Source organism: Heterodontus francisci, chromosome 9 (assembly GCF_036365525.1).
Source record: "Heterodontus francisci isolate sHetFra1 chromosome 9, sHetFra1.hap1, whole genome shotgun sequence".
Classification (NCBI taxonomy): domain Eukaryota; kingdom Metazoa; phylum Chordata; class Chondrichthyes; order Heterodontiformes; family Heterodontidae; genus Heterodontus; species Heterodontus francisci.
This window is the reverse complement of record NC_090379.1, coordinates 115,866,175-115,893,018: the sequence shown is the minus strand read 5'-3', so window position 1 is coordinate 115,893,018 and position 26,844 is coordinate 115,866,175. Positions and strand designations below refer to the sequence as shown.

The 26,844-nt window shown below is 43.4% G+C and overlaps 1 protein-coding gene across 2 annotated transcripts in view; it reads left to right on the top strand.

Annotated features, from left to right (window-relative positions):
* ttbk2a (tau tubulin kinase 2a) overlaps nucleotides 1–26,844 on the top strand; it is a 290,578-nt gene that overhangs the window by 243,186 nt on the left and 20,548 nt on the right. Inside the window, exon 14 of one of the 2 annotated variants that reach the window (XM_068039749.1) lies at nucleotides 14,715–14,960. The exons of the other annotated variant lie outside the window; for it this stretch is intronic. Within the exon in view, the coding sequence (XP_067895850.1) occupies nucleotides 14,715–14,960 (246 nt within the window). The remainder of the gene's footprint in view (nucleotides 1–14,714; nucleotides 14,961–26,844) is intronic. 2 annotated transcript variants of the gene reach the window in all.

Genomic DNA, 26,844 nt, shown 5'->3' with positions numbered 1-26,844 from the left:
AAAGCCAGATGTTGGATGAAAGGATTTTCATAAAACATTTTGAGCAGTTTCATTACTTCCCACTTGTTTATTATCTGTTGCTGGCTTCTCATTGGTTTTATTGCATCTTTAGCAGTTTTCATTGGGAGTTTATGTACTTGCATTGCTAGTTTAGATTAGATTAGATTAGATTAGAGATACAGCACTGAAACAGGCCCTTCGGCCCACCGAGTCTGTGCCGAACATTAACCACCCATTTATACTAATCCTACACTAATCCCATATTCCTACCACATCCCCACCTGTCCCTATATTTCCCTACCACCTACCTATACTAGTGACAATTTATAATGGCCAATTTACCTATCAACCTGCAAGTCTTTTGGCTTGTGGGAGGAAACCGGAGCACCCGGAGAAAACCCACGCAGACACGGGGAGAATTTGCAAACTCCACACAGGCAGTACCCGGAATCGAACCCGGGTCCCTGGTTTTGATTTGCTTGCTTATAACTGAAATTGAGCCAATCAAGTTGTGACAGTGACGTTGCCAGTCAACTACAATGCCTGAGGTTTGAGATCTGAATTTTGATGAACACATTCACAGAACTGTAGAATCCATGCAAGATTGAGAAGAACAAATGTGTTCTTCCTCTTAAGTTCTTTGCTGAAGTCTAAAAGTTGTGAAAAAAGCTAGGAGTCCATATGGACTGGGAAGCTGGTTAAAGAAATCTCTAGTTTTTAAGTGAGCTTCAATTTGATAAAAAAGGAAGAGAGGTGGTATGTCTGCACAGTCAGACAGGCATCATGATTAGTACTAATAAAAAGAAAAATGTAGCTTACATTAATTCTGGGAACAGGACCTGGCCACCCACTACTGGCAGAAACCGTAGAGGGAGGCACTTCAGCCTGATATACAACCTCTACTGAATGAAAATGGGATAGCTCAAAATCCTTCACTATATATATCTCACCTCATATGAACTCTATAAATGCATCTAACTCTAACAGATGAGTGCCAGTGGAGCTTTGATAAAAGCACTGTTACGTTTTTCTTATTTCTTCTTGGGATGTGGGCATCCCTGGCAAGGCCAGCATTTATTGCCCATCCCGAATTGCCCTTATGAAAGTGGTAGTGAGCCACCTTGAACTGCTGGAGTCCATGTGGCGTAGGTATACTCACAGTGCTGTTAGGGAGGGAGTTCCAGAATTTTGACCCAGCGACAGTGAAGGAACGATGATATATTTCCAATCAGGATGGTGAGTGACATGGAGGGGATGTTGCATGAGGTGGTGTTCCCATGCGTCAGCTGCCCTTGTCCTTATAGGTGGTAGAGGCCATGTGTTTGGAAGGTGTTGTCAAAGGAACCTTGCCGAGTTGCTGCAGTGCATCTTCTATATTGTACACGCTGTAACCACTATACGCCGGTGGTGGAGGGAACAAATGTTTAAGGGGTAGATAGGGTGCCAATCAAGTGGGCTGCTTTGTCTTGGATGGTCTCAAGCTTCTTGAGTGTTATTGAACGTGCACTCATCCATGCAAGTGGAGAGTATTCCATCACACTCCTAACTTGTGCCTTGTAGATGGTGGACAGGCTTTGGGGAGTCAGGAGGTGAATTACTCACTGCTGAATTCCCAGCTTCTGAACTGCTCTTGAAGCCACATTATTTATATGGCTACTCCAGTTCAGTTTCTGGTCAATGGTAACCCCTAGGATGTTGTTAGTGGGGGATTCAGCGATGGTAATACCATTGACTATCAGAGTGAGATGATTAGATTCTCTCTTGTTGGAGATGGTCATTGCATGGCACTTGAACGGCAGGAATGTCATTTACCACTTATCAGCTGAATCCTGAATGTCGTCCAGGTGTTGCTGCATGCAGGCAAGGACTGCTTCAGTATCTTGAAGGTTTGCGAATGGTACTGAACACTGCAATCAACAGTGAACATCCCACTTCTGATCTTTATGTTGCAGGGAAAGTCATTGATGAAGCAGCTGAAGATGGTTGGTTCTAGGACACTACCTTGAGGAACTCCTGTGGTGATGTCCTGCGGCTGAGATGATTGACCTCCAACAACCATTACTATCTTTCTTTGTGCTTGGTGTCACTCCAACCAGTGGAGAGTTTTCCCCCCGATTCCCATTGACTTCAATTTTGCAAGGGTTCCTTAATGCCACACTCCGTCAACTGCTGCCTTGCTGTCAATGGCAATCACTCTCGTCTCACCGCTGAACTTCAGCTTTTTTATCCATGTTTGGTCCAAAACAGTAATGCGGTCTGGAGCTGAGTAGCCCTGATGGAACACAAACTGAGCATCAGTGAGCAGGTTGTTGCTGAGTAAGTGGCACTTGAAAGGACTGTCGACAACACCTTCCATCACTTTGCTGATGTTTGAGTGTAGACCAATGGGGTGGTAATTGGCCGGATTGGATTTGTCCTGCTTTTTGTGGACATGACCTACCTGGACAATTTTCCACATCAGGTAGTTGCACTGGAACAGCTTGGCTAGGGGTGTGGCTAGTACTGAAGCAGAAGTCTTCAATACTTGCAGCTATGCTGTTGTCAGGACCCATAGCCTTTGCTGTATCCAATGCCTGCAACCGTTTCTTGATATGATATGGAGTAAATTGAATTGTCTGAAGACTGGCATCTATGATGGTGGGGACCTCAGGAGGAGGCCGAAATGGATCATCCACTCGGCACCTGGCTGAAGATGGTTTCAGACGCTTCAGTCATTTGCACTGGCCTAAGGCTGTCCATCATTGAGGATAGGGGTGTTTTTGGAACCTCCTCTTCTGGTTAGTTGTTCAGTTGTCCACCACCATTCACGACTGGATGTGTAGGACTGCAGAGCTTTGATCTGATCTATTGGTTGTGTGATCACTTAGCTTTGTCTGTCACATGCTACTCCTGTTTAGCATGCATGTAGTCCTGTGTTGTCGCTTCACCTGGTTGGCACCTCATTTTTAGATGTGCCTGGTGCTGCTCCTGGCATGCTCTCATTCACGCTTCATTAAACCAGGGTTGGTCCCTTGCTTGATGGTATGGTAGAGCGAGGGATATACCAGACCATGAGGTTACAAATTGTGGGTGTATACAGTTTTACTGCTGATGGCCCACAGCGCCTCATGGATGCCCACTTTTGAGCTAAATCTGTCTATCCCATTTAGCATGGTGGTATTACCACACAACACAATGGAGTCTGTCCTCAGTGTGAAGACAGGACCTCGTCTCCACAAGGGCTGTGGTGGTCACTCCTACTAATACTGATGCTTCTGCGACAGGTAGATTGGTGAGGACGGGGTCAAGTAGGTTTTTCCCTCGTGACCTGATGCCATGAGACTTCATTGGGTCTGGAGTCAATGTTGAGGACTCCCAGGACCCCTCCCTCCCAACTGTATATCATTGTTCTGCTGCCTCTGTTCAGTCTCTCTTGACAGTGGGACAAGACATACCCAGTCATGGTGATGGAGGAGTCTGGGACATTGACTGTAAGATATGATTCTGTGAGTATGACTACGTCAGGCTGTTGCTTGACTAGTCTGCGGGGCAGCTCTCCCAACTTTGGCACCAGTCCGCAGATGTTGGTGAGGAGGGCTTTGCAAGGTCAACAGGGCAGGGCATGTCTTTATTGTTTCCAGTGCCGAGGTTGATTCCGGTTGTTCATCCAATTTTATTCTTCTTTGACTTTTCTGTAGTGGTTTGGTACAACTGAGTGGCTTGCTAGGCCATTTCAGAGGGCAGTTACGAGTCAACCACATTGCTGTGGGTCTGGAGTCATGTAGGCCAGACCGAGTGTCAAGAAAACTGAGCAAGCTAACAGGAAAAGCCCATGAGGTTTATTCACTGTTGCCAGATGAAAGGTCATCAAATTATAAGATGACTAAAAATGCTATCCTGAGGATGTATGAGCTAGTACCATAGGCATACCTCCAGAAACTCTGAACCCTCCGGAAGCAGCCTGACCAATCTTAACTCAAGTTTGAAAGAGTTAAACAGCTTGCTTTTGATTAGTGGCTAAGGGCACTTAAGGTACAGCCCACATATGAAAACCTCAGAGAGGTGATTCTACTCAAGGAATTTAAAAACTCACTTCCCCTTTCCAGTAAAACCCACGTAGAGGAACAAAAGGTTCAAAGAACCAGGCAGGCTGCAGTTCTGGCTGATGAATTTACCCTCGTACATAAGTTCTTACCCCAAGGGAAACTCTTCCCTAGTCGCCCCCACAAACCCGAAAAAGGATAAATGGTGGGAGGGTAATTGGAGCCCGAACAGCTCTGGGCAAGAAAGGAAAACTGGACACACACGGGGCCCTCCTCAAGCCAAAAAAAGACGGAGCTGAGAGCAGGAGTGAGACTCGAAGACCTGTGTGTTTCCACTGTAACAAGGCAGGTCACCTCCGAACTGACTGCTGGAAATTACAGGAACACCTGTCGGATTAATCAGGGTACACCAGAACAGTGCAGGAGAAGAGGCCCTGATGGAAAGTACAGCAGAACAGGCTGTGGTTCAACTGCAGCAGTAAGACCCAGTAAACACACTGCTGTGCATGTGGGAAAACTTAACAAAATCCGTGAAAGTTCCCAAGATTTTTTGTTCTAAGGAAGAGTGACCCCATACCCTTCAAGTGGGGCAAGCACACCCATAGCCATACTCATGATTATAGGGGCCACCCAATTCCTTCTTCCCCACCACCCCTGCCCCCTCCAGAGAGTATAGTGAATGCTAAAGTGTTAGTGAATGATATCGGGGGGTGGGGGTGGTGGAATGCATGCCCATACCTTTATATCGGGTGCACCTGGAGTGTGTCCTAGTTTCGGGACCTATGACCGTGGGGATTGTCCCTAGTTTGCCTGTGGACGGGGTCGACCTGCTCCTGGGTAATGATCTGGCAGGAACGAAGGTGGTAGTTTCCCTGGTAGTGGTGTGGAGAGACCGAAAGAGGTCAGCGAGACGGGCCAGTTGCAGGTGACAGTCCCCAGCATTTCTCCTGATTGTGTGGTGACTTGGTCCATGGCCACATCAGCTCCATCAGAGGAGGCTGCACTGGCTCTGCAGACAGATACTGTCTGGTTGTCTGAAACCCTCTTTGGGAAGTTAGAGGACCCAAATAATGGGTTAAACAGATCTTCCCTAGTTGAGATCAGCAAGCGAACCCAGTATTAAAGAAGTTAGCACAGACTGTCCAAATTGAAACTGAAGCTGGGGGAGTCCCTGAGGGCTACTATTTAAAGAATGAGGTGCTGATGAGCAAGTGGAGACCTCCTCACAGGCCTGTAGACGAAGAATGGACAGTGGTTCACCAGATAGTGGTGCTGCCGAGATACCATAAAGAAATATTAAGAATGGCCCATGAGCTTAATAAAACCAAAGCCCACAAAAGACAGCATTTTGACTGGCTAAATCTCCACAAAGTTGTGGTGGAGTTCTGTAAAACTTGCCACATGTGCAGGTTGTGGGGAAGCCCCAACGTCTAGTAAAATCTGCACCCCTAATTCCTATACCGGCTTTTGGGGATCCCTTCAGCAGAGTTTTGGTGGATTGTGTGGGACCCCTGCCAAAAACGAAAGTGGATAGACAAACACATCTATCAAGACAGTTAGGAAGGAAGGGGACGAAAAGTACGGTGAGGCAGGTTAGAGGAGGGCCAGGAGGATTCCCAAATGGAACCCCTTACTGTCCAGTTAGCCAACCCTGAAATGTTGGAAAAATTAGACTCAACACTCTCCTACAAAAATGCAGGCCATAGAAGCACCCTAACAAGGATGCTAACAGCATTTATCGAAACTTGCAGGACCAAAGAAAGTGCCCAAAAAGGCCAATCAATAGTGAGGGTGATGCTTCACCTAGTCGAAATGCCGCAGAGGAGTGCAGTGAAAGCTGGAAAGATACCTGCGAACAGGGATCTCGCAGAGGACACGGGGAAGATTAGAAAAGAGACCCTTCCACAGTAAAGGGAAAAGGGAAACAAAAATGTCCCAAAGTGAACAGCACTTGTGTGCCTTATCAGAGAACTAAAAGTGAGGTCAGGGTGAATCTACCCACTGAAGAACCCAATGATCAGGGCCCAAATCCAAAACTAATCAAAACCAACAATTTCAATTCCGAATTCAACAAGAAATCTCAGACACCTCATAGGGGGTAAAACTGATTTATTAGGGAGAAAAATTATCAAGGTGCTGGAACTTTGAGTGGTTAAAGTCACTTGTTACACAAGCAGCAGTTGAGGGGTTAAAACTTGTACATACAGGCGAACTTGCCTTAATAATGGAAATTTGCAGACCCCAAGTTTCACAAACAACCACATGTTTATTGAGATGCATATCTCCAGGGTATTACAAATTGATACTAGAGAAACCTTGACCCCGTTTGACAACATCACAGGCAAAACTTCAAAAATTAAAACAGCATTGCTGTTGTAGAAAAAAAGCAGCTGCAGAAGTTCTAAGATTAATGAGTGAATGAGAATGAATGTGGGTTCTCCTCTTTCTTTTCCACTCTATTAATGAAATGCTCCTATCGTTGCATTTCATTCCACGTGGGACGGAAGTGTCAAGAAAACCCTATATGCTAAATGGGAAATATTAATTCCATCGGTTGGAAGCTTACATTAGACTTTTAATAGGGAAAAAATCCTACTGTAACTTTTAAAATCTGACAGCCAAGATGGCCACTGCAATTTACATCTGAACTGGGGCAGAAAGTCTAACAAGAAGCCCAGCCCGGACAATGGCTTACTCAGGTGATTGAATTATTTAAAATGGCTTCATTAGCACGGCAGTCAAGGCCAGCCTCACACAATTACTTTGAAAGAGCCAACCCCCTCCAAGTGTGAATTGGCTTTCTGGGGCATGTAGAACCTTGAATTTCATTTGAGGATACTTGAAAAGCCTCACGAGCAACAAAAGGGATTGAGAGAACCATGTGACCACCTGTTCCTCTCGGAAGAAACTAGAAGTTTTGTTACACGGACAAGAGACAAGGGGTAACTTGAGTGTGCAGCAGCAGAAAGCTGCGTGCTTCCCTCTCTCCCCAGAAAACATCAAGTTTGAAAACCATCTGCAACTGGGGGGCCCTCCAAGCCTACAGACTGCTACAGCCAGCAAGCAGGGGAAGAGAGCTAACTACAGATTCTGCCTTCAGGAAAATGCTGAGCAAAGCAACCAGCCAAAATACACTTTGACCAACCAAGAACTTGAAGAATACAGCTTCAGCCAAGGACTACTGGATCATCCACTTTACAGACTGTATTTAACTTCCATTTATTCTGGACTTCAATCCAACCACCAAATCTATTTTCCCTCCTGTAAACTATTTGTGTATGTGTGTAATTCGCATGTGAATGTGTAGCATATTTTTAGTATTTTTAAATTGGGTTAGAATGTTAAGTATAATAAACTTACCTCTTGTTTAAACTCAAGGAAACCTGGCTGATTGGTTCTTTCATGATCATAACAAATGAAAAAGGTAAACCCTCACGGAGGTGGTAAGCACAACCACTGTTTAAAAAGAATAAAACCCTGTTGCGGTCAAATAAGAGAAAGGGGCAGGAGGGGAGCCTGAGACCCCCTCCTTACCTGGCCAACACCGAATAAGAATGGCAGATTTCTTCCACTGAAAGACATTAGTGAACCTTGTTGGGGTTTTACAACAATCGGGTAGTTTCATGATCATTATTACTGAAACTAGCATTTTATGCTAGATTTGTTAATTAAGTGAATTTAAATTCCCCCACCTGCTATGGTGGGGTTTGAACTCATGTTTCCAAAGCATTTATCCGGGCCTCGGGATTATTCATCTAGTAACATTACCACTATGCTACCATTCCCCATTTTGCAGTGCAGTCTATGAAGGGACCTTGCCAGAATATATGTTTAAAACGCTGCTGTTTAGCTAAATGTAGCTCTCAAAACATTAAATTCATTGGAAAGGAAGGCTGGTAGCATGAGTATCTGAATCAGTGTCTTGGAGACAAAAGATTATTCAATATTCCAGCCACTGTCTGCACCCATTGCTGCTGCAGTGATTCTGTTCATATGAATTCAGCAGGGGTCTCTGCAGAGTTAAGCTGGTGCTCCACTTCTGAAATATAGGGGTAGGGGAGAAGCAGAGGGAAGGTTGTCACTTGTGACTAAATACAGACGTTGGGGCCTCTTTTTTTCCAGAGTGAGCTGTAAAAGTCGAAAGCAATCTTGCAGTGAAGAACAAGAGACATTTGAAAAGACCGGAGAGGTGGTTCTGCCCTGGCTATAGGACAGAACGCAGAGGAGTTATTTTGCTTGAGACATCCCATTTTAATGGGGGTAAAATAGCATCTTTGTTATTTTTATATCATTACGCTAAGATAAATCTTACCAATTAAACTAAGTAAATCTGACAATATTGCTCCGTATATTCACCCTTGTGTGGAATAAAGCAACTGAATAATTCAAATCAAGCCTCAGCTTGTTGGTCCAAATGTTTTTCTCATTCCATGTTTTTTTTTTGTCCTCTTTAGGTTAGTTAAAAAGAAAGTCTGTAGATATGAAACATTCAAAATAATACTTTTGGAGGGTTTCAAAATCCAGTTCATAAAATAATAGTGCTCTGGCGACTAAACATTTTGAATCTTCCGAGACGTGTAACTCCCATTCAGACGCCATTTGATGACTGAAACCCAGTTTTGCCAGTTGAAATTTCTGTTTTTTGCAAGCTCAAAATTGTTGACCAACCAGTTCTTTTAAAGAGCATATTTCAGCGATCTATCAGAGTCCTAGCTCCTAAAAGCAATTAAGATGAGTGTATCCTTGTTAATGACAGATTTCCACCTATGCCTCCTACTGCTTCTCAATGGGCCTGTCGGTGACATATGGTGAAAATTTCAGCTGCAGTTACTTTGATAGATAGCAAAATAAATTGACAACACAAAACTAAAATCAAGATGTTAAAACTAGTTAGCACTGAAGAAGTTTACCTACTGTTCTTCCAGTGAAGATCACTCCTTTTCCAGGTCCAGAATTATACTTTATTGTTTTTAAAAAAAACTATAATTTACCATGGTGAGAGAAAGGGAACTGAAGTAGTGCTACCGTAGTTTTCCTTGTTTTATATTCTGCAACATTTTTCCAAAAAATTTTTTTAAAGCTCTTTAAATGAGCAAGATGCAAGTGCAGCAACAAGTAAGAGCAGGAAATATAGCAATAGTGATGGCATAATAAAACAGTTCTTTCTGTGGTTTTTGTGTAAATGCACTTTTGGTCCATTTCGAGAAAGTAATCTAGAAAGCAAATGAACAGGATGGAAGTATTTTCCTCTTATTCATACTTTATTGACCACTTTCAGATTACCACACAGATATTATTACTCACTCCAGCAACATGCTGCCTCCCTTATTTTGACAGAACTTGTGGCTGCAGAAACGCCCCATGGTCAAAGACGCTTGGATAAACTAATCAATCTAACTATGCAAATCACAAAAAATGGTGGTGTCTTTATGTACCAATTAGAATCTCTTTCTTCTGAAGTGGTCTATAAATGGTTATCACCAGTAGTTACCTCAAAAAGGGAATATTCTGTGAGCCTTCGATGTACCTTATTTACCCTTTCCACCCCCGACAATCCGTGCTCTACTATAACTGAAATAATCATCATAAATAAATAATCTTACAGGTACTGAGGAACCACAGGCTTAGACGTGGGCCCAAGAAGTCCCTCCCTGACTTTGAATAGCAACAGTATAAAATCGTCCCATCCCTCCCACCCTCCACGGGCCCATAGATATGATTGCAGCATTTCTCACTCGAGGAATAAACTTGGTTCCTTATTGTGTCCTATGTTGATGAAGAAAAGATTTACAACAAACAGTTTTATGTCAATATATTTTGAAGTAGAACCCATATTGAAGGAAAAAAATCTTTCAGGCTGTGTTGCCTACCGCTGTAACCTTGACATTCTTGTCACAGTAGGTTTCCTTTATATTCTCATCATCTGAAATGGGACTCATATATGAGCGTATGTAGACATGTCTTCAAGAGAATCTGAACTGGGTTGAACCTGATACTGTGTAACAAAGGCAATTGGCATTTTCCTCAGAATCCATTATACTTTTTTGGATGCCATTAAAAGTTTAATAATTTTTAATTTTTTTTTACTCTAGTTCATCTATAAAATTATGTTCTGCAGCCTTGGATGTAGAGGTTACAGCGCTCACCTTGTGACCATTTGTTGAAGTCCCAGCTGCAACCCAGAATCTGTTGTCCATATACACACCCAACACGTGTTTCATCTCCCTCAATTTTCTCACCTTACCCCTGCTCTGCCGAAGGTGGTAACTCATGCTGAGGCTCCACACGCAGCTTTGAGCCTCCTGTTCTTCGTGAGTGGCCATACTGACTCTAATCATTATAGATGGGCTTTTGATCATGGAAGACATCACAACTGAGCATTCACTAGTGATCAAGCGCGGGAGCCACTGGATTTATTTTCCCCCTCAGGCGAGACAGAATAAGTAGCAGTGAACCTTTGTTTTTCTAGACTGGACAGAAGTATAAAGTGGTATTCCTCTGGGGTCAGTGTTGGTCTCACTGCTCTTTTTGATATATATGAATAGCCTGGATGTGGGTATACAGAGCATAATTTCAAAGGTTGCAAATGACACCAAACTGGGAATATGGTAAACAGGAGATTAGTAACAACAACTTGTATTTATATCGCACCTTTAAAGTAAGAAAACATCCCAAGGCTCTACACAGGGGCATTATAAAACAAAATTTGACACCAGCAGTGTAGATATTATCGCAGATGACCAAAAGCTTGGTCAAAGAGATCGGTTTTAAGAAGTAAATGAGGAAAGTGAGATGGAGAGTTTTAGGGAGGGATTTCCAGAGCTTAGGGCCTTGGAAGCTGAAGGCGAGGCCACCAGTGGTGGAGTGACTAAAATCAGGGATGCTCAAGAGGCCAGAATTAGAGGAGCATGGATATCTCGGAGGGTTGTAGAGCTGAAGGAGATTATAGAGATAGGGATGGGACGAGGCCATGAGAGATTTGAAAGCAAGGATGAAAATTTTAAAATTGAGGTGTTGCTTGACCGGGAACTAATGTAGGCCAGTGAGTGCAGGGGTGATGGGTAAACGGGACTTGGTGCAAGTTGGGATGCAGACAGCAGAGTTTTGGATGACCTCAACTTTATGGAGGGTAGAACTTGGGAGGCTGGCCATGAGTGTGTTGGAACAGTCAGGTCGAGAGATGACAAAGACATGGATGAGGGTTTCAGCAGCAGGAAGAGGTGAGGCAGATTTCACGGGGTCATAGACTGGTGAAATGGGCAGACAGATGGCAGATTAAATTTAATGCAGTGTAAAATTATAAATTTTGGCAGGAAAATGAGGAGAGGTAATTTAAACTAAATGGTACAATTCTAAAGGGAGTGCCGAAACAGAGGGCTGAATTTTGCTGAGCTCCCGACATCAGGTTGGGGGGGTGGGGGGAGCGGAAAATCGCAACGGCAGCTGCGCCGGAATTGCCAGGCCCAATCTTCCTGGTGGCGGCAAGGCTCCGTGGCGGCCCCCCCACCACTTGGTAATGGGACCTGACTTTAAATATTGAAATTAACTTTATGCGTACATTTAAATCCTGTTCCCCATGATCTTACTGTCAGATCCCAATCTTCAGTGCGATGGGCAGCACTCACACGCCTTCACTTCCCCATCTAGGGAAAGCTGGCACCACTGAGGTGAGGAAGGTGGGGATCAGAGCATGTTTAGTGTAGTGCGGGGTGGGGCTGGTCAACTCTGCATTTTTAGTGTGGGTATGGGTGGAAGGGGTGACCTCTGCACTTGGTGCAGTTGGGTGGAGAAGTAGTCAACTCTGCAATTTCAGTGTGTTGGCGGGGGTGGGGGGACAGGCCAAACATTTATTTTTAGTTTTGGGGGGCGGTGAAATGGGGGCAACGCTGCATTCTCTGAGCAGGGCTGGCAGTCCTTTAAAAATGGTGCAAGCACCTGCGCAGAGACAGCTGACACCGTTCACGGCATTTCCGAGGCCGCCCCCCCACCCCAAGTGATGGGGGTGGGGGGGGGTGCGGCTGCCCTGCATATTTAAATGAGCCGCTGCGCTGAAGATCGCACAGTGCGCGGCCTGCCTTAGAGCAGCAGAGGGAAAATAAAATCCAGCCCAGAGAATCCTGGGAGTGTATGTGCACAAATCTTTGAAGGTGGCAGAACAAGTTGAGAAGGCTGTTTAAAAGACGTCAAGTATCCTGCACATTATTAACAGAGCTTTGAGAGTACAAAAGCAAGGAAGTTATGCTAAAACAGATATAAAACAGTAGTTAACCCTCAGCTAGATATTGTGTTCAATTCTGGGCACCACACTTTAGGAAGGATGCCAAGGCCTTGGAGAGGGTGCAGAGGAGATTTACCATAATGGTACAAGAGATGACAGACCTCAGTTATATGGAGAGACTGGGGAAGCTGGGTTGCTGTCCTGAGAGCAGAGAAGGTTATGGGGAGATCTTATTACAGGTGTTCAAAATTGTGAGGGGTTTTAATAGATTAGATCAAGAGAAACTGTTTCCACTGGCAGGAGGGTCAGTAACCGGAGAGCACGGATTTAAAATAGTTGGCAAATGAACCAGAGGCAGTGTGAGAAGAAGTTAATTGATGCAGCGAGTTATGATCTGGAATGCACTGCTTGAAAGGGGGTGGAAGCAGATTCAATAGTAAATTTCCAAAGAGCTAGCACAGGCATGATGGGCTGATTGGCCTCCTTCTGTGCTGTATTATTCTATGATTCTTTTCCGTACCTCAAGTTCAAGTCTCCTGTGTCACCTCAGCTGAGATGAGTCAACTCAGCACTGACTGCAGAACTACTATAACTTTCCATGGTAGAACTTATTACGTGTCCCTAGAAATTAAGTTCGGGAGTAAAGATTTTGTGTAGGGACTTATTTGTATAGATTGTTGAAAGGAAAGGAAACCATATAATCTATCTTTAATCATTTACATCTTATAACACCACATTTAACACATACTGCATGAACTTTAATAATGGAGATTGACATAAAACTAATTTTCAGCATTTGTTTACAACCATATGGGGCTGTTTGTGATTTTTATTTTCCATTCAAATGTGTAAACAAAATTCTGGTTGTTATTTATGTTGTGTTCATTGGCTATTCAGAAATTCTTCATGGCCAACCTGGTAGAATCATAGAAATTTATGGCACAGAAGGAGGCTGTTCGGCCCATCGTGTCTGTACCGGCCGAAAGAGTTATCCAGCTTAATCCCACTTTCCAGCTCTTGGTCCGCAGCCCTGTAGTTTAAGGCATCTCAAGTGCATATTCAAGTACTTTTTAAGTACATTGATGGTTTCTGCCTCTACCATCCTTTCAGGCAGTGAGTTCCAGACCTCACCATCCTCTGAGTGAAAAAAATTCTCCTCCACTCCCCTCTAATTCTTCTGCCAGTAACTTTAAATCTAGGCCCCCTGGTTATTTACTTCTCTGCTATGGGAAATAGGTCCTTCCTATCCACTCTATCCAGGCCTCTCACTATTTTATACACTGCAATTAAATCTCCCCTCAGCCTCCTGCTCTTCGAAAACACACATTAAGCTTTTTGTGTTCCTGGAATTTTGTTCTTCCAAACATAACAATGTAGATGTCTCAACATTTTATTGCAGAAATTTTATGCAATGACTGAATAATTTTGAGACTAGTTATAAATTTACTTGTGGTTACCAGCAATAACTAACAAACTTAACTGGATATAATAAAAATATCTTGAGTCCTCGAAAAGCCATTCAGAATTTAATGCATTGGCATGCTCTGTACAAAAGCTCCATTTGATGCTATAATTTTGTCTAAAATATGGAGAGGACGTGCCATACTGGCATTGGGATCAGAAATGATACTGTAATACTGACGGAATCAGTACTGGATAAATGAATGTTTGTTTCACAAGCAGCAGTTGCAGCTCCCCAATGTCAGTGAAGGCTCCATACAGTGCAGCACTGAAATATCCAGGCCAAAAGTCTGCTACTGCAGCCACTCTCAGCAAGGGCAGACTTCAGGGTACATGCAATTGGCCTCAGCTAACTAAGGAGGAGAGAAATAAACGGGTTCTAACTCTTGATCCCCCATCCAGTGACACCTGCCAAGTCCACATTTGTGGACATGCAGTGGACTTGGGTGTTAATCATGGTTGTATCATTTTCTGACACTCGGCCCAATATTAACTCTGTGTACGAAGATGGATTTTGAATGGGTTAAAATCTTACCCAAATCTAAGTCTCGGCTTGCACATAAATGATGGCCACTCGGGGGAACCGCTGAGCTACCGGCACCTGAGAAACTGCATACCAGCAGAGCAGGGTGACTTAAAACGCAGGAGATAAAAATAAAGAATAATGTGTGGTTTCAGTGTTGTCTTTAGCCTTTACTGTCTTCTGGGTCTTGATGGAAGCTTTCTTCATCCATTCATCATCAGTCTGTTAAAGGGGCTGTATCATCTGTTTTTTAAGTTGCAATTCAAAGCATGCTTGGTTATATGTTTGAATGAAAATTTGTCTTTTTTAATGTATATTATCATTGTGAACACTGACATCACTCCAGACTTGATTCTACCTGGATTGGATGTGCGAAAGTATATTAGAAATGTATGAGTGTTCCTTTAGTTTGCTTGCATTATTTTTCATGTAAGCAGAATGCAGTCATAATCTTGAATTCACCAATATTCCCATCCATATGTTCTCACAGCTGAACACAACTCATTTGCCACATCCCAACACTCCAAGGATGCAGAATCCCCTCCGATCCCCGAGCCCTGTAGTATTCTTATCCTCTGATTCGGATCCACTTCACAGGAAGCAGTCAGATTTGCACAGGAGCCAGTCAGCTGAGAGCAGTTATTCACGCTCCCCTGGTCGCAGGCAACTACCCTTCATTCCAGGCCACACCAAGCTGCCTTCTATCATTCGCATCTCCAAAGCTCAGCTCCAACAGGTGAACCAATAGATTATCTTATTTACAGTATTTTCCACTGTAGTAAAGGATTTTTAATTTAAAATTTTCCTGCCTTATATCAGGAATAAATGTTTAACATTTTTTTTTAAGACATCTGTCAGAGTTTTGCACTAACCCGAAATTTAGTGACTTACAAACATATTAATCACTTTATTTCAATAACATTTTGAGAATGTGTTGAGAAGTGTTTGCATTAAGGAATAGTCAGTTTGTGGTAAACATGTCGTTGACTTTTATTAGCATAAAAGCATTTTTAAGTAAGGTTATACATTGTCGCATTACCATTATTGAGTTAATGTTTCTCACTACATCAGTAAAATAACAACTGAATGGCTCTTGAAAAATAACTGGTCATTATAATGAATCAGTCGGTGGCCACTAGTACAATGGTATGCTCCATATCTGGACAGTTACTCCTTGTTCTTATTAAAATTCTTACATATATTTTTGAAGCACAGTCAAACAAGTAGATTTAAATGTATGTTCTGACACACGAATGTGTGCTTTATAGAGATCTAATTTTGAGAAATGCTGAGAGGGAGAGAACTCTTTTTGGGATTATAATCGCAAGGCCCCAATAACTTAACCAAAGGTTAAACAAAACACTGTCGCTCAAACAACACATTAAATCATGTATATTGTAACTGCTCCAAACACATGCATTTTATTTAATGTGCATTGTATTGTAATGAAATAAATAAAAGCTACCCTTATGTGCTGCTGTCTAGATGGCCATTTGGGATTTGTGTGAAGTTTTTTGGCTACATAGTGGGTGAAGTTCTGTTCTGTTAAAGTTCCACGTAGGCTTGGTACAGTAATACTTGCCTTATCACATGGAAATGTCTCGGCGCTGCACAATAATTGTCTTGATGTGTAGTGACCATTATTACATAGGCAAAAATAATAGCAGATTAAGTGAAACAATATTCAAAAAGTATGAATCAATAGATCAATTCATTTGTAGATGTCAACAATGCAATAATGCAGTCATTCTCAACAGATGTGTTTGTATTAATTACACCAAGAGATTACTCACAAGCTGAGATGTGTCAGTGCTGCAGGCCTTCTAAATGCTACTTAGGCAGATTTAGATATTTAAGTAAGAATTAACAGAAAATGATACAGTGGCACAGGCAAGCAGGAACTTGACAGATCAGTCGGATGAGATTTGCCATATGCCACAGATCAAACTGTCATTCTCCATCATACTGTAGTGCAGAAAGAAAAAGACTTGCGTTTATATGTCACCTTGTATGTCCTCCAGACTCCCCAAAGTGCTACACAACCAGTTAACTACTTATGAGATACTGTCATGTAGGGAAATGCGGCAGCCAGTTTGCATGCAGTAGAGTCACATGAAGAGTAATGAGATCAATGACCAGATCTTTTTTAATTGGTTGAGAGATATGAATAGGAAGAAAGACTTGAAAGCTTTCATTTAAACAGATGAGATGATTTAATGGAGATGTTTAAAACTAGAGAGGGATGAAATGGGTTAAGTAAATAGAGACTGTTTCCAGTGATTGAGCGATCTGGAACATTGATATAAGATTGAGGGCAAGAGGATTTTTTTTACATAAATAGTTGTGATCAGAGATATTTGTTACACAGGACAAAGGAGAGAAAATTTGAGAAGTGGTCAGCAAATTAGCATCATGCATTTTCCCATGCCTGGCTGTGGAGCATTTTGGCAGACATCTTTTTCTGTTCTTTCACCCGGGAACGATGCATTGTATAAGATTGTTCCATGAAGGAAAAGAGTAAAGTAAAAAGAAAAGCAAGAAAGGCTTGCAATTATATAGCATCTTTCATAACCTCCCAATGTCTCAAAGCACTTTACAGGCAATGAAGTACTTTAAGTGTAGTCAGTGTTACAATATGAAGTATGTCTACAGAAAAGATTCAACAGTTAAGCAATGCACAAAAAAAAACAGAATAATGTGGAAAACCCAGCAGGTTAGTCAGCATCTGTGAAGAGAACAGACAGGATTATACTTTGGACACAACCCTTCTTCAGAATCTCCTCTTCAGTACAGAAGAAATAGGGGCACGCATAGGCCATATGGCCTCAGGAGCCTGCTCCGCCATTCAATAACATTAGGGCTTAACTTGTATATTAACTCCACCTTCCTACCCTGTTCCCATTCCCTTGATTTCCTTAGTGCCTAAAAGTCTATCTCAGTCTTGAATATGCTCAATAACTGAGCATCCACAGCCCTCTGCCCACGCCAGACACTTGTGCGCCTAACCTAGATTGATACTGCCAGTGCTGTGCTGAGTACTGGATGAAACATTTAAATCATTTAACGTCTTCCCTCTCAGATGGATGTAAAGGTCCCATGGCACTATTTCAAAGAAAAACAAGGGTGGATACTCCTGATGAAAATAGTGATAAGATTTCCAATACTTGACTGGCAAGGACTACTCTATTTGTTGGGACATTGACTTATAGGGTTGTCAGGATCTTAATCCAGGCCCTGTGAGGGGTGTTGGTAAAGAGCCATGCCTGCCCTGCAGGTTATTCAGTAGCAGGTCAGTGTAAGCTGCAACCTTCACTCCCTCCAGCCACTTTCCCTTTTTGCCACAAATCGACCTCACAGCGTGGTCCTGGATCTGGGTCAGGGGAAGCCTTCCCATTGTATACCCAGGAGTTCTGAACTGTGATGGAGAATTATTCAGCCGCATGTCTTGTAGGCCATAATTTTCATCTGTTATAATATCGTTAAGGAAAGATGAGAGAAAACAAATCACTTTACTTCTTGATTCAATCCCAGAGGCTTGTGTCCACTTGGACCTCAGGGTACTAATATGGATCCACAAATCAGACATCATCCAGTTGTATTTTTCAGTCAATACTTTCAAGGACCCACTTGATCCATGCAAAGGCACAGTATTGCATTAAGGGAACATCCCACTGTTCAAAATGAATAGAACGAGCTATATCCTGGAGAGTTCTGCCAGCAGCATGGAATTGTCTGCAAAAAGGAAGATTGCAATACTTTCAGAAATACCTGGAACAGACACTCTGAGACCGTCTTGTAAAATACAATTCAACGTTTCGTTGTTGAAGACATTAAATAGGATGGGCAAAAATTGTCAGCTTCCAACTTTTGCCAGGCTCCTTTTTTTGAGAGAAGAATTTCCCAGTGTTACGACCAGATGAGGAAGGGGTCTCAGGCTCCCCTTTCACCACTTTCCCTGGTTTATTCTTTTAACACAGTGATTTAGCTTACCACCTCAGTGAGCACTTTCTCACTGTTTGTCAAAAATAATTACAAATGAACCAATCAGACAGGTTTTCTTGAGTTTTAACAAGAAAGATGTAAGTTTATTAACCGTATCACTCTAAACCAGTTAAAATTACTGAAATACACGACACATCCACGCTCACATTCATACAAGAGGCACATGCACACACAAATAGATACAGAGGGGACAAAGAGTTGGGAGGTTGAAGTAAAGTCCATAATAAATGGAATTCAAATACTGAGTTTCAATGTCCTTAGTTGAAGTTAAAGTCTTGAAGTCCTTGCTGGGCCATGCACAATTCAGGCTTGCTTTTCTGGTTCCGGAAGGCCGAAGAGCGGCTTTATCCGTTCTTTTGGTTGCTGCCTATGATGGTCTGTAGATTTGAGGTCTAGGCACAGCCAAGACCTTCCTGGGACTTTGCTGGAGAGAGAGAGATGCGCTTCTTGGAGTTCAGTTACTGTCTTTTTCCTTCTGAGGCACAATTCACAAACGCAGAGTTACATTGGCAGGTGTGTCATGTGACCACTTCTTTGTTTGAAAACAAAAGTTTCTGGAAAGTTTTTTGAAATTCAAAGTTCTTCTCTCAATCTGTGCAATCATACTTGATAGTGGGGGTTTGGCTTTTTCAAAGTCAGTGGGTGTCGAGGCTTTTGACGACCACTATTGACAAAAAACCATTCTAGGTAATTGAATCAGAGTGCACACCTGTTGCTCTAGCTAGACTGGATAATTACGTCTGTCTCCCTGCTGTCTTTGGTTTCTCATGCAAATTGTGCATGGCCATATTTAGCTGTTCTGTTCTGCATTTCAAAAGTTATTTGTAATAAAGTCCAGTAAGAAAATCTCAGGCATCATTCCATATGACGAAATTAATATTTTTCCATTTGACATGTGGGTTTTCCATCACACCTGCGATAATGGGGAGCATTTCATTATAAGTTAAAGAAAAAGAGAAAACACAGGAAAATACACATGCATTTCTCATTCACTCAGAAATCTTAACATTGTGGCAGCATGTCTTTTCTCTGTAGTAGCAGTGCTGGTGTAAACTGCTTTTTTCCCTTGAAGTTGGTCTGAGATAGGTGTTGCCCCATGGGTTTAAAGTTTCTTTAGTATCAGTTTGCAATAAACTGGGAATGGGCATGCCAATAAACATGTGGTTTTTGGGAGAGCTTGGTGTCTGCAAATTTCCATAGTTGTCTCGGGCGAGTTCTTCATTGTGCACAAGCTTTACCCCCTCAGCTGTTGTTTCTGCAACATGTGGTTTGAACTCTTCAGGTTTCAGTACCTTGTGAATTTCTCTCCCCATGGTAGTATTAGGTGGTGAGTTGGTTTTAAGCCCCTGTGGGGCCTCTGAGATTTCCTCTGGGCTTTTGGAGTCTGAAGTGAGATTGTTGGATTTAATTAGCTCTGGGCTTGAGCTCTGATCATGGGAGACTGCAGTGGGTGGATCCACTCTGACCTCACTTTCTGTGTTCTGGTGAGTCATGCAAGTGCTGCTCACTTCAGGGCATTTTTGTTTCCCTTTTCTCTTGACTGTGGGGGGTGTCCCTTGACTAATCTCCCCCTTGCCCTCTGGGACATTCCTGTTCACAGGTATTTGTCCAGATTCCACTGCACTCCCCTGTGGCACTTCGACTAGGTGAGGCATCACACTCCCTGTTTCTCTGTCTTTTTGGAGACTTTCTTTGTCCCTGCAGGTTACTGTAAATGCTGTTAGCAGCCCTAGTAGGGTGCTTCTGTTGTCTGCATTTACAAAGGTAGGTGTGGGGTCTAATTTTCCCAACATTTCAAGGTTGGCTAACTGGACAGTAGGGGTTTTAATTTGGGGCTCCTCCTCTAACCTGTCCTCCCTGTCCTTTTCGTCCTCTTCCTCCCTAACTCTCTGCCAGATCTGTGCTGATCTATCGCCTTTTGTTCTCGGCAGGGGTCCTTCATATGTCCCTAGCCCTTTGCTGGAGGGCTCCCCAAAAGCCGGCACAGGAATTAGGGGTGCAGATTGCACTGCAGATTGGGCTTCCTTGCAACCCCTCACACGTGACAAGTTCTACAGTACTCCACCACATCTTTGTGGAGTTTTGGCCAGTTTCAAACTGCTGTCTTATGCGGGCTTTAGTTTCTCGTATACTGACATGTACAGGCATTGTAAACTCATATGCCATTCTTAATATTTCTCTACGGTACCTCAGCAGCCCACTAACTGGTGAACCACTGTCCACTGTTTGTTCTCAGATCTGTGAGGAGAACTCCATTTCCTCATCAGCACCTCATCCTTTACATAGTAGCAGTCAGGAACTCCCTCTGCTTCAGTTTCAGTTTGGGCAACCTATGCTAACTCTTAATACTGGGCCGGCTCGCTGACCCTCAACTAGGGAAGATTCATTTAATCTATTCCCTGGGTCCTCTAACTTTCCAAAGAAAGTTTCAGACAACCAGACAGCATTGCCATCTGTCTTCAGTGCCAGTTCAGTCTCCTCTCTGGGGAGCTGATGTGGCCATGGCCCTAGTCACTACACATTCAGGGGAAATGCAGGGGACCATCTCCTGCCACTGCCCTGTCTCTCTGACCTCCTTCAGTGTCTTTACCACTTCCGGGGAAGCTACCACCTTCACACCCGCCAGATCATTACCTAGGAGCAGGTCAACCCCGTCCACAGGCAAACTAGGGACAATCCCTACGGTCATCAGTCCCGAAACTAGGTTGCACTCCAAGTTCACCCGATGTAAAGGTGTGGGTGTACACTGCCCTCTGATACCATTTACTACCTCACATTTGCTACACGCTCTGGGGGGAAAGGTCATGCCTTTTCCCAGCAAAAGGAATCAGGTGGCTCCTGTATCCCTGAGTATGACTATGGGCTTGCTTGCCCCACTCGAGGGGTATGTGGTTACTTGTCCTTTGGACACAAAATCCTGACAGCCTTCAGGGATCTCATTAAATCTTCCCGCAACCGCAACAGTATTTTTTCTGGGTTTTACTGCCGTTTCAGTTAAAGCTTTTCCTGTTAGCTTGCTTTGTAGCAGGAGGGTCCAGTTCTCAGCCGGCCATTTTAACTGCTTTGCAAGCTTTTCCAAAGTTACAAAAAATGTTTCCACGTCTCTCTCATTGAACTTTGCGATCAATTGGGAGAATTTTAAAAGTTCAGCACACGGCCTGAGTTAAATGTAGCCTCCATATTGACCGTGCTTTCACTGGGGTTACTCTGTCTCCCCCTAGCTAACTCATGCTGCCTCAACTCCCTTTCCTCCTCCTTCTGAAAAGTTCTCTCTCTTTCTCCTGTCTCTCTTTCTCTCTCCCTTTCCATCTCTTCTCTCTGGAATTCCAATTCGAGTTTCCTCTGTTCGAATTGTATTTTTACAACCGTTGCCCTCTCTGAGTCTAACTCCAACCCTGTCTCTAACTCTTCAGGTTCGAGGGGAAAAATGGTTGGCCACAAGTCTTAAGAGTTTGGATTTCTTAGCTTTGGCACGGAAAGTAATCCCAGACTGCCCAGCCATATTCCTCAACTCTTCCATAGATAGTGCCTTTAACTTATCCCAAGTTACTTCACCCTGGCTTGGGGAGGTACTGGCTTCGGATGCGGACATGTTAGTATTCAAGCACACACAACCACAAGAAAACCTGTATTGAAGTCTTTTGTTTTTTGATTGGGATCAATTTTATTTCCCACTTCCAATTTCTCATCTGTCTGTGGGTACAATGTCGGAGTCGAGCCCCCAAGTTTCTGTTACAATCAGGTGAGGAAGGGGTCTCAGGCTCCCCTTTCGCCCCTTTCCCTGGTTTAACCGCCAGGTCTTCAGTCTTTGCAACCCCTTTCCTATCCTGAGTGGCGTGAAACAGGGCTGTGTTCTCGCACCTACACTGTTTGGGATTTTCTTCTCCCTGCTGCTCTCACGTGCGTTCAAGTCTTCAGAAGAAGGAATTTTCCTCCACACAAGATCAGGTGGCAGGTTGTTCAACCTTGCCCGTCTTAAGAGCGAAGACCAAAGTACGGAAAGTCCTCATCAGAGAACTCCTCTTTGCTGACAATGCTGCATTAACATCTCACACTGAAGAGTGTCTGCAGAATCTCATCGACAGGTTTGCGGCTGCCTGCAACGAATTTGGCCTAACCATCAGCCTCAAGAAAACGAACATCATGGGACAGGACGTCAGTAATGTTCCATCCATCAATATCGGTGACCATGCTCTGGAAGTGGTTCAAGAGTTCACCTACCTAGGCTCAACTATCACCAGTAACCTGTCTCTCGATGCAGAAATCAACAAGCGCATGGGAAAGGCTTCCACTGTTATGTCCAGACTGGCCAAGCGAGTGTGAGAAAATGGCGCATTGACACGGAACACAAAAGTCCGAGTGTATCAAGCCTGTGACCTCAGTACCTTGCTGTACGGCAGCGAGGCCTGGACAACGTATGTCAGCCAAGAGCGACGTCTCAATTCATTCCATCTTCGCTGCCTCCGGAGAATCCTTGGCATCAGGTGGCAGGACGTATCTCCAACACAGAAGTCCTCGAGGTGGCCAACATCCCCAGCTTATACACCCTACTGAGCCAGCGGCGCTTGAGATGGCTTGGCCATGTGAGCCGCATGGGAAATGGCAGGATCCCCAAAGACACATTGTACTGCGAGCTCGCCACTGGTATCAGACCCACTGGCCGTCCATGTCTCCGCTTTAAAGACGTCTGCAAACGCGACATGAAGTCCTGTGACATTGATCACAAGTCGTGGGAGTCAGTTGCCAGAGATCGCCAGAGCTGGCGGGCAGCCATAAAGGCAGGGCTAAAGTGTGGCGAGTCGAAGAGACTTCGCAGTTGGCAGGAAAAAAGACAGAAGCGCAAGGGGAGAGCCAACTGCAAAACGGCCCCGACAACCAATTTTATCTGCAGCACCTGTGGAAGGGTCTGTCACTCTAGTATTGGCCTTTATAGCCACTCCAGGCGCTGCTCCACAAACCAATGACCACCTGCAGGTGCTTACCCATTGTGTCTCGAGACAAGGAGGCCAAAGAAGAAGGAGAAGAACCGCAACAGGATTTTTTTTTTAAACAGTGATTTAAGTTACCACCTCAGTGAGCACTTGCTCATGTTCCTCAAATATAAATTGAAATGAACAAATCAGACAGGTTTTTTTCAGTTTTAACAAGAAAGAAGTAAGTTTATTAACCTTATCACTCTAAACCGGTTGAAATTACTAAAATACACGACGCATCCATGCTCACATTCATACAAGAGGCACATGCACACACAAATAGATACAGAGGGGACAAAGAGTTGGGAGGTTGAAGTAAAGTCCATAATAAATGGAATTCAAATACTGAGTTTCAATGTCCTTAGTTGAAGTTTAAAGTCTTGAAGTCCTTGCTGGGCCATGCACAATTCAGGCTTGCTTTTCTGGTTCCGGAAGGCCGAAGAGCGGCTTTATCCGTTCTTTTGGCTGCTGCTTGAGATGGTCTGTAAATTTGAGGTCTAGCCACAGCCAAGACCTTCCTGGGACTTTGCTGGAGAGAGAGAGAGAGATGCTTCTTGGAGTTCAGTTACTGTCTTTTTTCTTTCTGAGGCACAATTCGCAGATTCAGTGTTACACAGGCAGGTGTATCATGTGACCACCGCTTTGTTTGAAAACAAAAGTTTCTGGAAAGTTATTTGAAATTTAGAGTTCTTCTCTCAAGCTGTGCAATTGTACTTGTTAGTGGGGGTTTGGCTTTTTAGGGACATAGGGACATAGGAAGACAGAAACAGGAGTAGGCCATTCAGCCCCTCGACCCTGTCCCGCCATTCAATGAGATCATGGCTGATCCGCGACCTAACTCCATATACCTGCCTTTGGCCCATATCCCTTAATATCTTTGCTTAACAACAATCTATCTATCTCAGATTTTAAATTAACAACTGTTATAACTTCAACTGCTGTTTGTGGGAGAGAGTTCCAAACCTCTACCATCCTTTGCATGAAGAAGTGCTTCCTAACATCTCTCCTGAACGGTCTAGTCCTAATTTTTAGACTATGCCCCCTAGTTTTAGAATCTCCAACCAATGGAAATAATTTATCTTTATCTAGCCTGTCTTTTCCTGTTAATATCTTGAAGACTTCGATCAGATCACCCCTTAACCTTCTAAATTCTCGCGAAAACAGGCCTAATTTGTGTAATCTCGCCTCGTAACTTAACTGCTGTAGTCCAGGTATCATTCGTGTAAACCTACATCGCACTCCCTCCAAGGCCAATATATCCTTCCTAAGGTGTGGTGCCCAGAACTGCTCACAGTACTCCAAGTGGGGTTTTGTACAGCTGCAGCATAACCTCTGTGTCTTTATACTCCAATCCTGTAGATATAAAGGCTAGCATTCCATTAGCCTTTTTGATAATTTTCTGCACTTGCTCGTGGCATTTTAAAGATCTATGCACCTGAACCCCCAAGTCTCTTTGGACATCCACTGTACTTAACCTCTTCCCATTTAGAAAGTACCCTGCTCTATCCTTTTTTGGTCCAATATGGATAATCTCACACTTACCCGTATTGAAATCCATCTGCCACAGTTTTGCTCACTCACCTAGTCTGTCAATATCTCTCTGCAATTTTATGCCATCATCTAGACTGTCTACAATGCTGCCTAACTTTGTATCATCAGCAAATTTGGATATATGACTTACTGTGCCATCATCCAAGTTGTTAATGAATAATGTGAATAATTGAGGCCCCAACACAGATCCCTGCGGGACACCACTAGTCACATCCTGCCAATCGGAGTACTTACCCATTATCCCCACTCTCTGTCGCCTACCACTCAACCCAACTTCCTAACCATGTCAATAATTTGCCCTCAACTCCATGGGCTTCTACCTTAGTTAACAGTCTCTTATGTGGGACTTTATCAAATGCCTTCTGGAAGTCCATATAAATAACATCCCTGTCCACTACCTTAGTTACCTCTTCAAAAAAATTCAATGAGATTTGTCAGTCATGACCTTCCCGTCATGAATCCATGCTGGCTGTCCTGATTAACTGAAATTTCTCGAGGTGTTCAGTCACCCTATCCTTGATTATAGACTCCAGCAACTTGCCCACCACAGATGTCAGGCTAACTGGTCTGTAATTTCCTTGGTTCCCCCTTTCACCCTTCTTAAAAAGTGGAGTGATGTGTACAACTTTCCAATCCAGAGGGACCGCTGAATCTAGGGAACTCTGAAAGACTATAGTTAGGCCATCTACAATGTGCTCCCCTACTTCCTTTAACACCCACAGATGGAAACCGTCAGGTCCTGGGGATTTCTCACTCTTTAGTTTCATTAATTTCCTTGTTACTGATGTTTTACTTACGTTAATTGTATTAAGTCCCTGTCACCTATTGGCTATTAATTTTTTCAGGACTTCCAGCAAGTTATCCTCCTTTTCAACTGTAAATACTGAGGCAAAGTAATTGTTCAACATGTCTGCCATTTCCCCATTATCAATGACAATATCTCCATTTTCAGCTTTTAGTGGGTCTACATTGCTCTTGACCACCCGTTTTCCCTTTATGTAACTATAAAATTTCTTCTTCTTGATTTTGATGTCCCTTGCAAGTTTCCTTTCATAATCGCTTTTAGTAGCTCTTATAAGCTGCTTTGTGACCCTTTTCTGCTCTTTGTATCGATCCCATTCGGCCGGATCTGTGCTGCGTTTTGCATTTTTGTAAGCCATTTCTTTTTGTTTCATGCTATCCCTAATCTCTTTAGTTGTCCATGACTGTTTTTCTGTGAAGTGGAGCTTTTTCCTCTCAGGGGTATATACTCGCTCTGTATTTCGTTAAATATTTCTTTAAATATTCTCCACTGTTACTCAGTCGTTTGACCCATTAACAGATCTACCCAGTTTACCGTGGACAGTCTCTGTCTCATCCCAGTAAAATCAGCCTTACCCAAGTCTAAAATTCTAGTAGCTGATTCATGCTTTTCACTTTCAAACGCTACCTTGAATTCGATCATGTTGTGATCACTATTTGATAAATGTTCACGCACAGTTAGGCTACTAATTAAATTTGGCTCATTACTCATAATTAAATCTAATATTGCCTGTCCCCTTGTTACATCTAGGACATATTGCTGTAGGAAACTATCCCGGACACATTCCAGAAATTCACTACCTTTCTGACAGGCGCTAGTCTGCCTCTCCCAATCTATGTGTAAGTTAAAATCCCCCATTAATACTACTCTGCCTCTATTACACACTTGCCTAATTTGTGCATTTATACAATGTAACACCTCAGAACTGCTCCAGGGGTCTATACACAACACCTATTACAGTTTTAGATCCTTTTCTGTTCCTCAATTCCACCCATAAGATCGCCACTGGATGCTTTCCCCTCATTATATCCTCCCTCACCAATGAGGTGATATTTCTAATCAGTAAGGTTACTCCACCCCCTCTGCCATTTCCCTGTCCCTCCTGTAAACTTTATAACCAGGTATATTTCATTCCCAGTCCCGACCATCCTGCAGCCACGTCTCCACAATGGTCACCACATCATAATCTTCCATTTGAATTTGCGCCTGCAGCTCGTCTAGTTTATTCCTTACACTCCGTGCATTTGTATATAGAACTCTTATTTGGACTATACCCCCTAACCTGTCCCTCA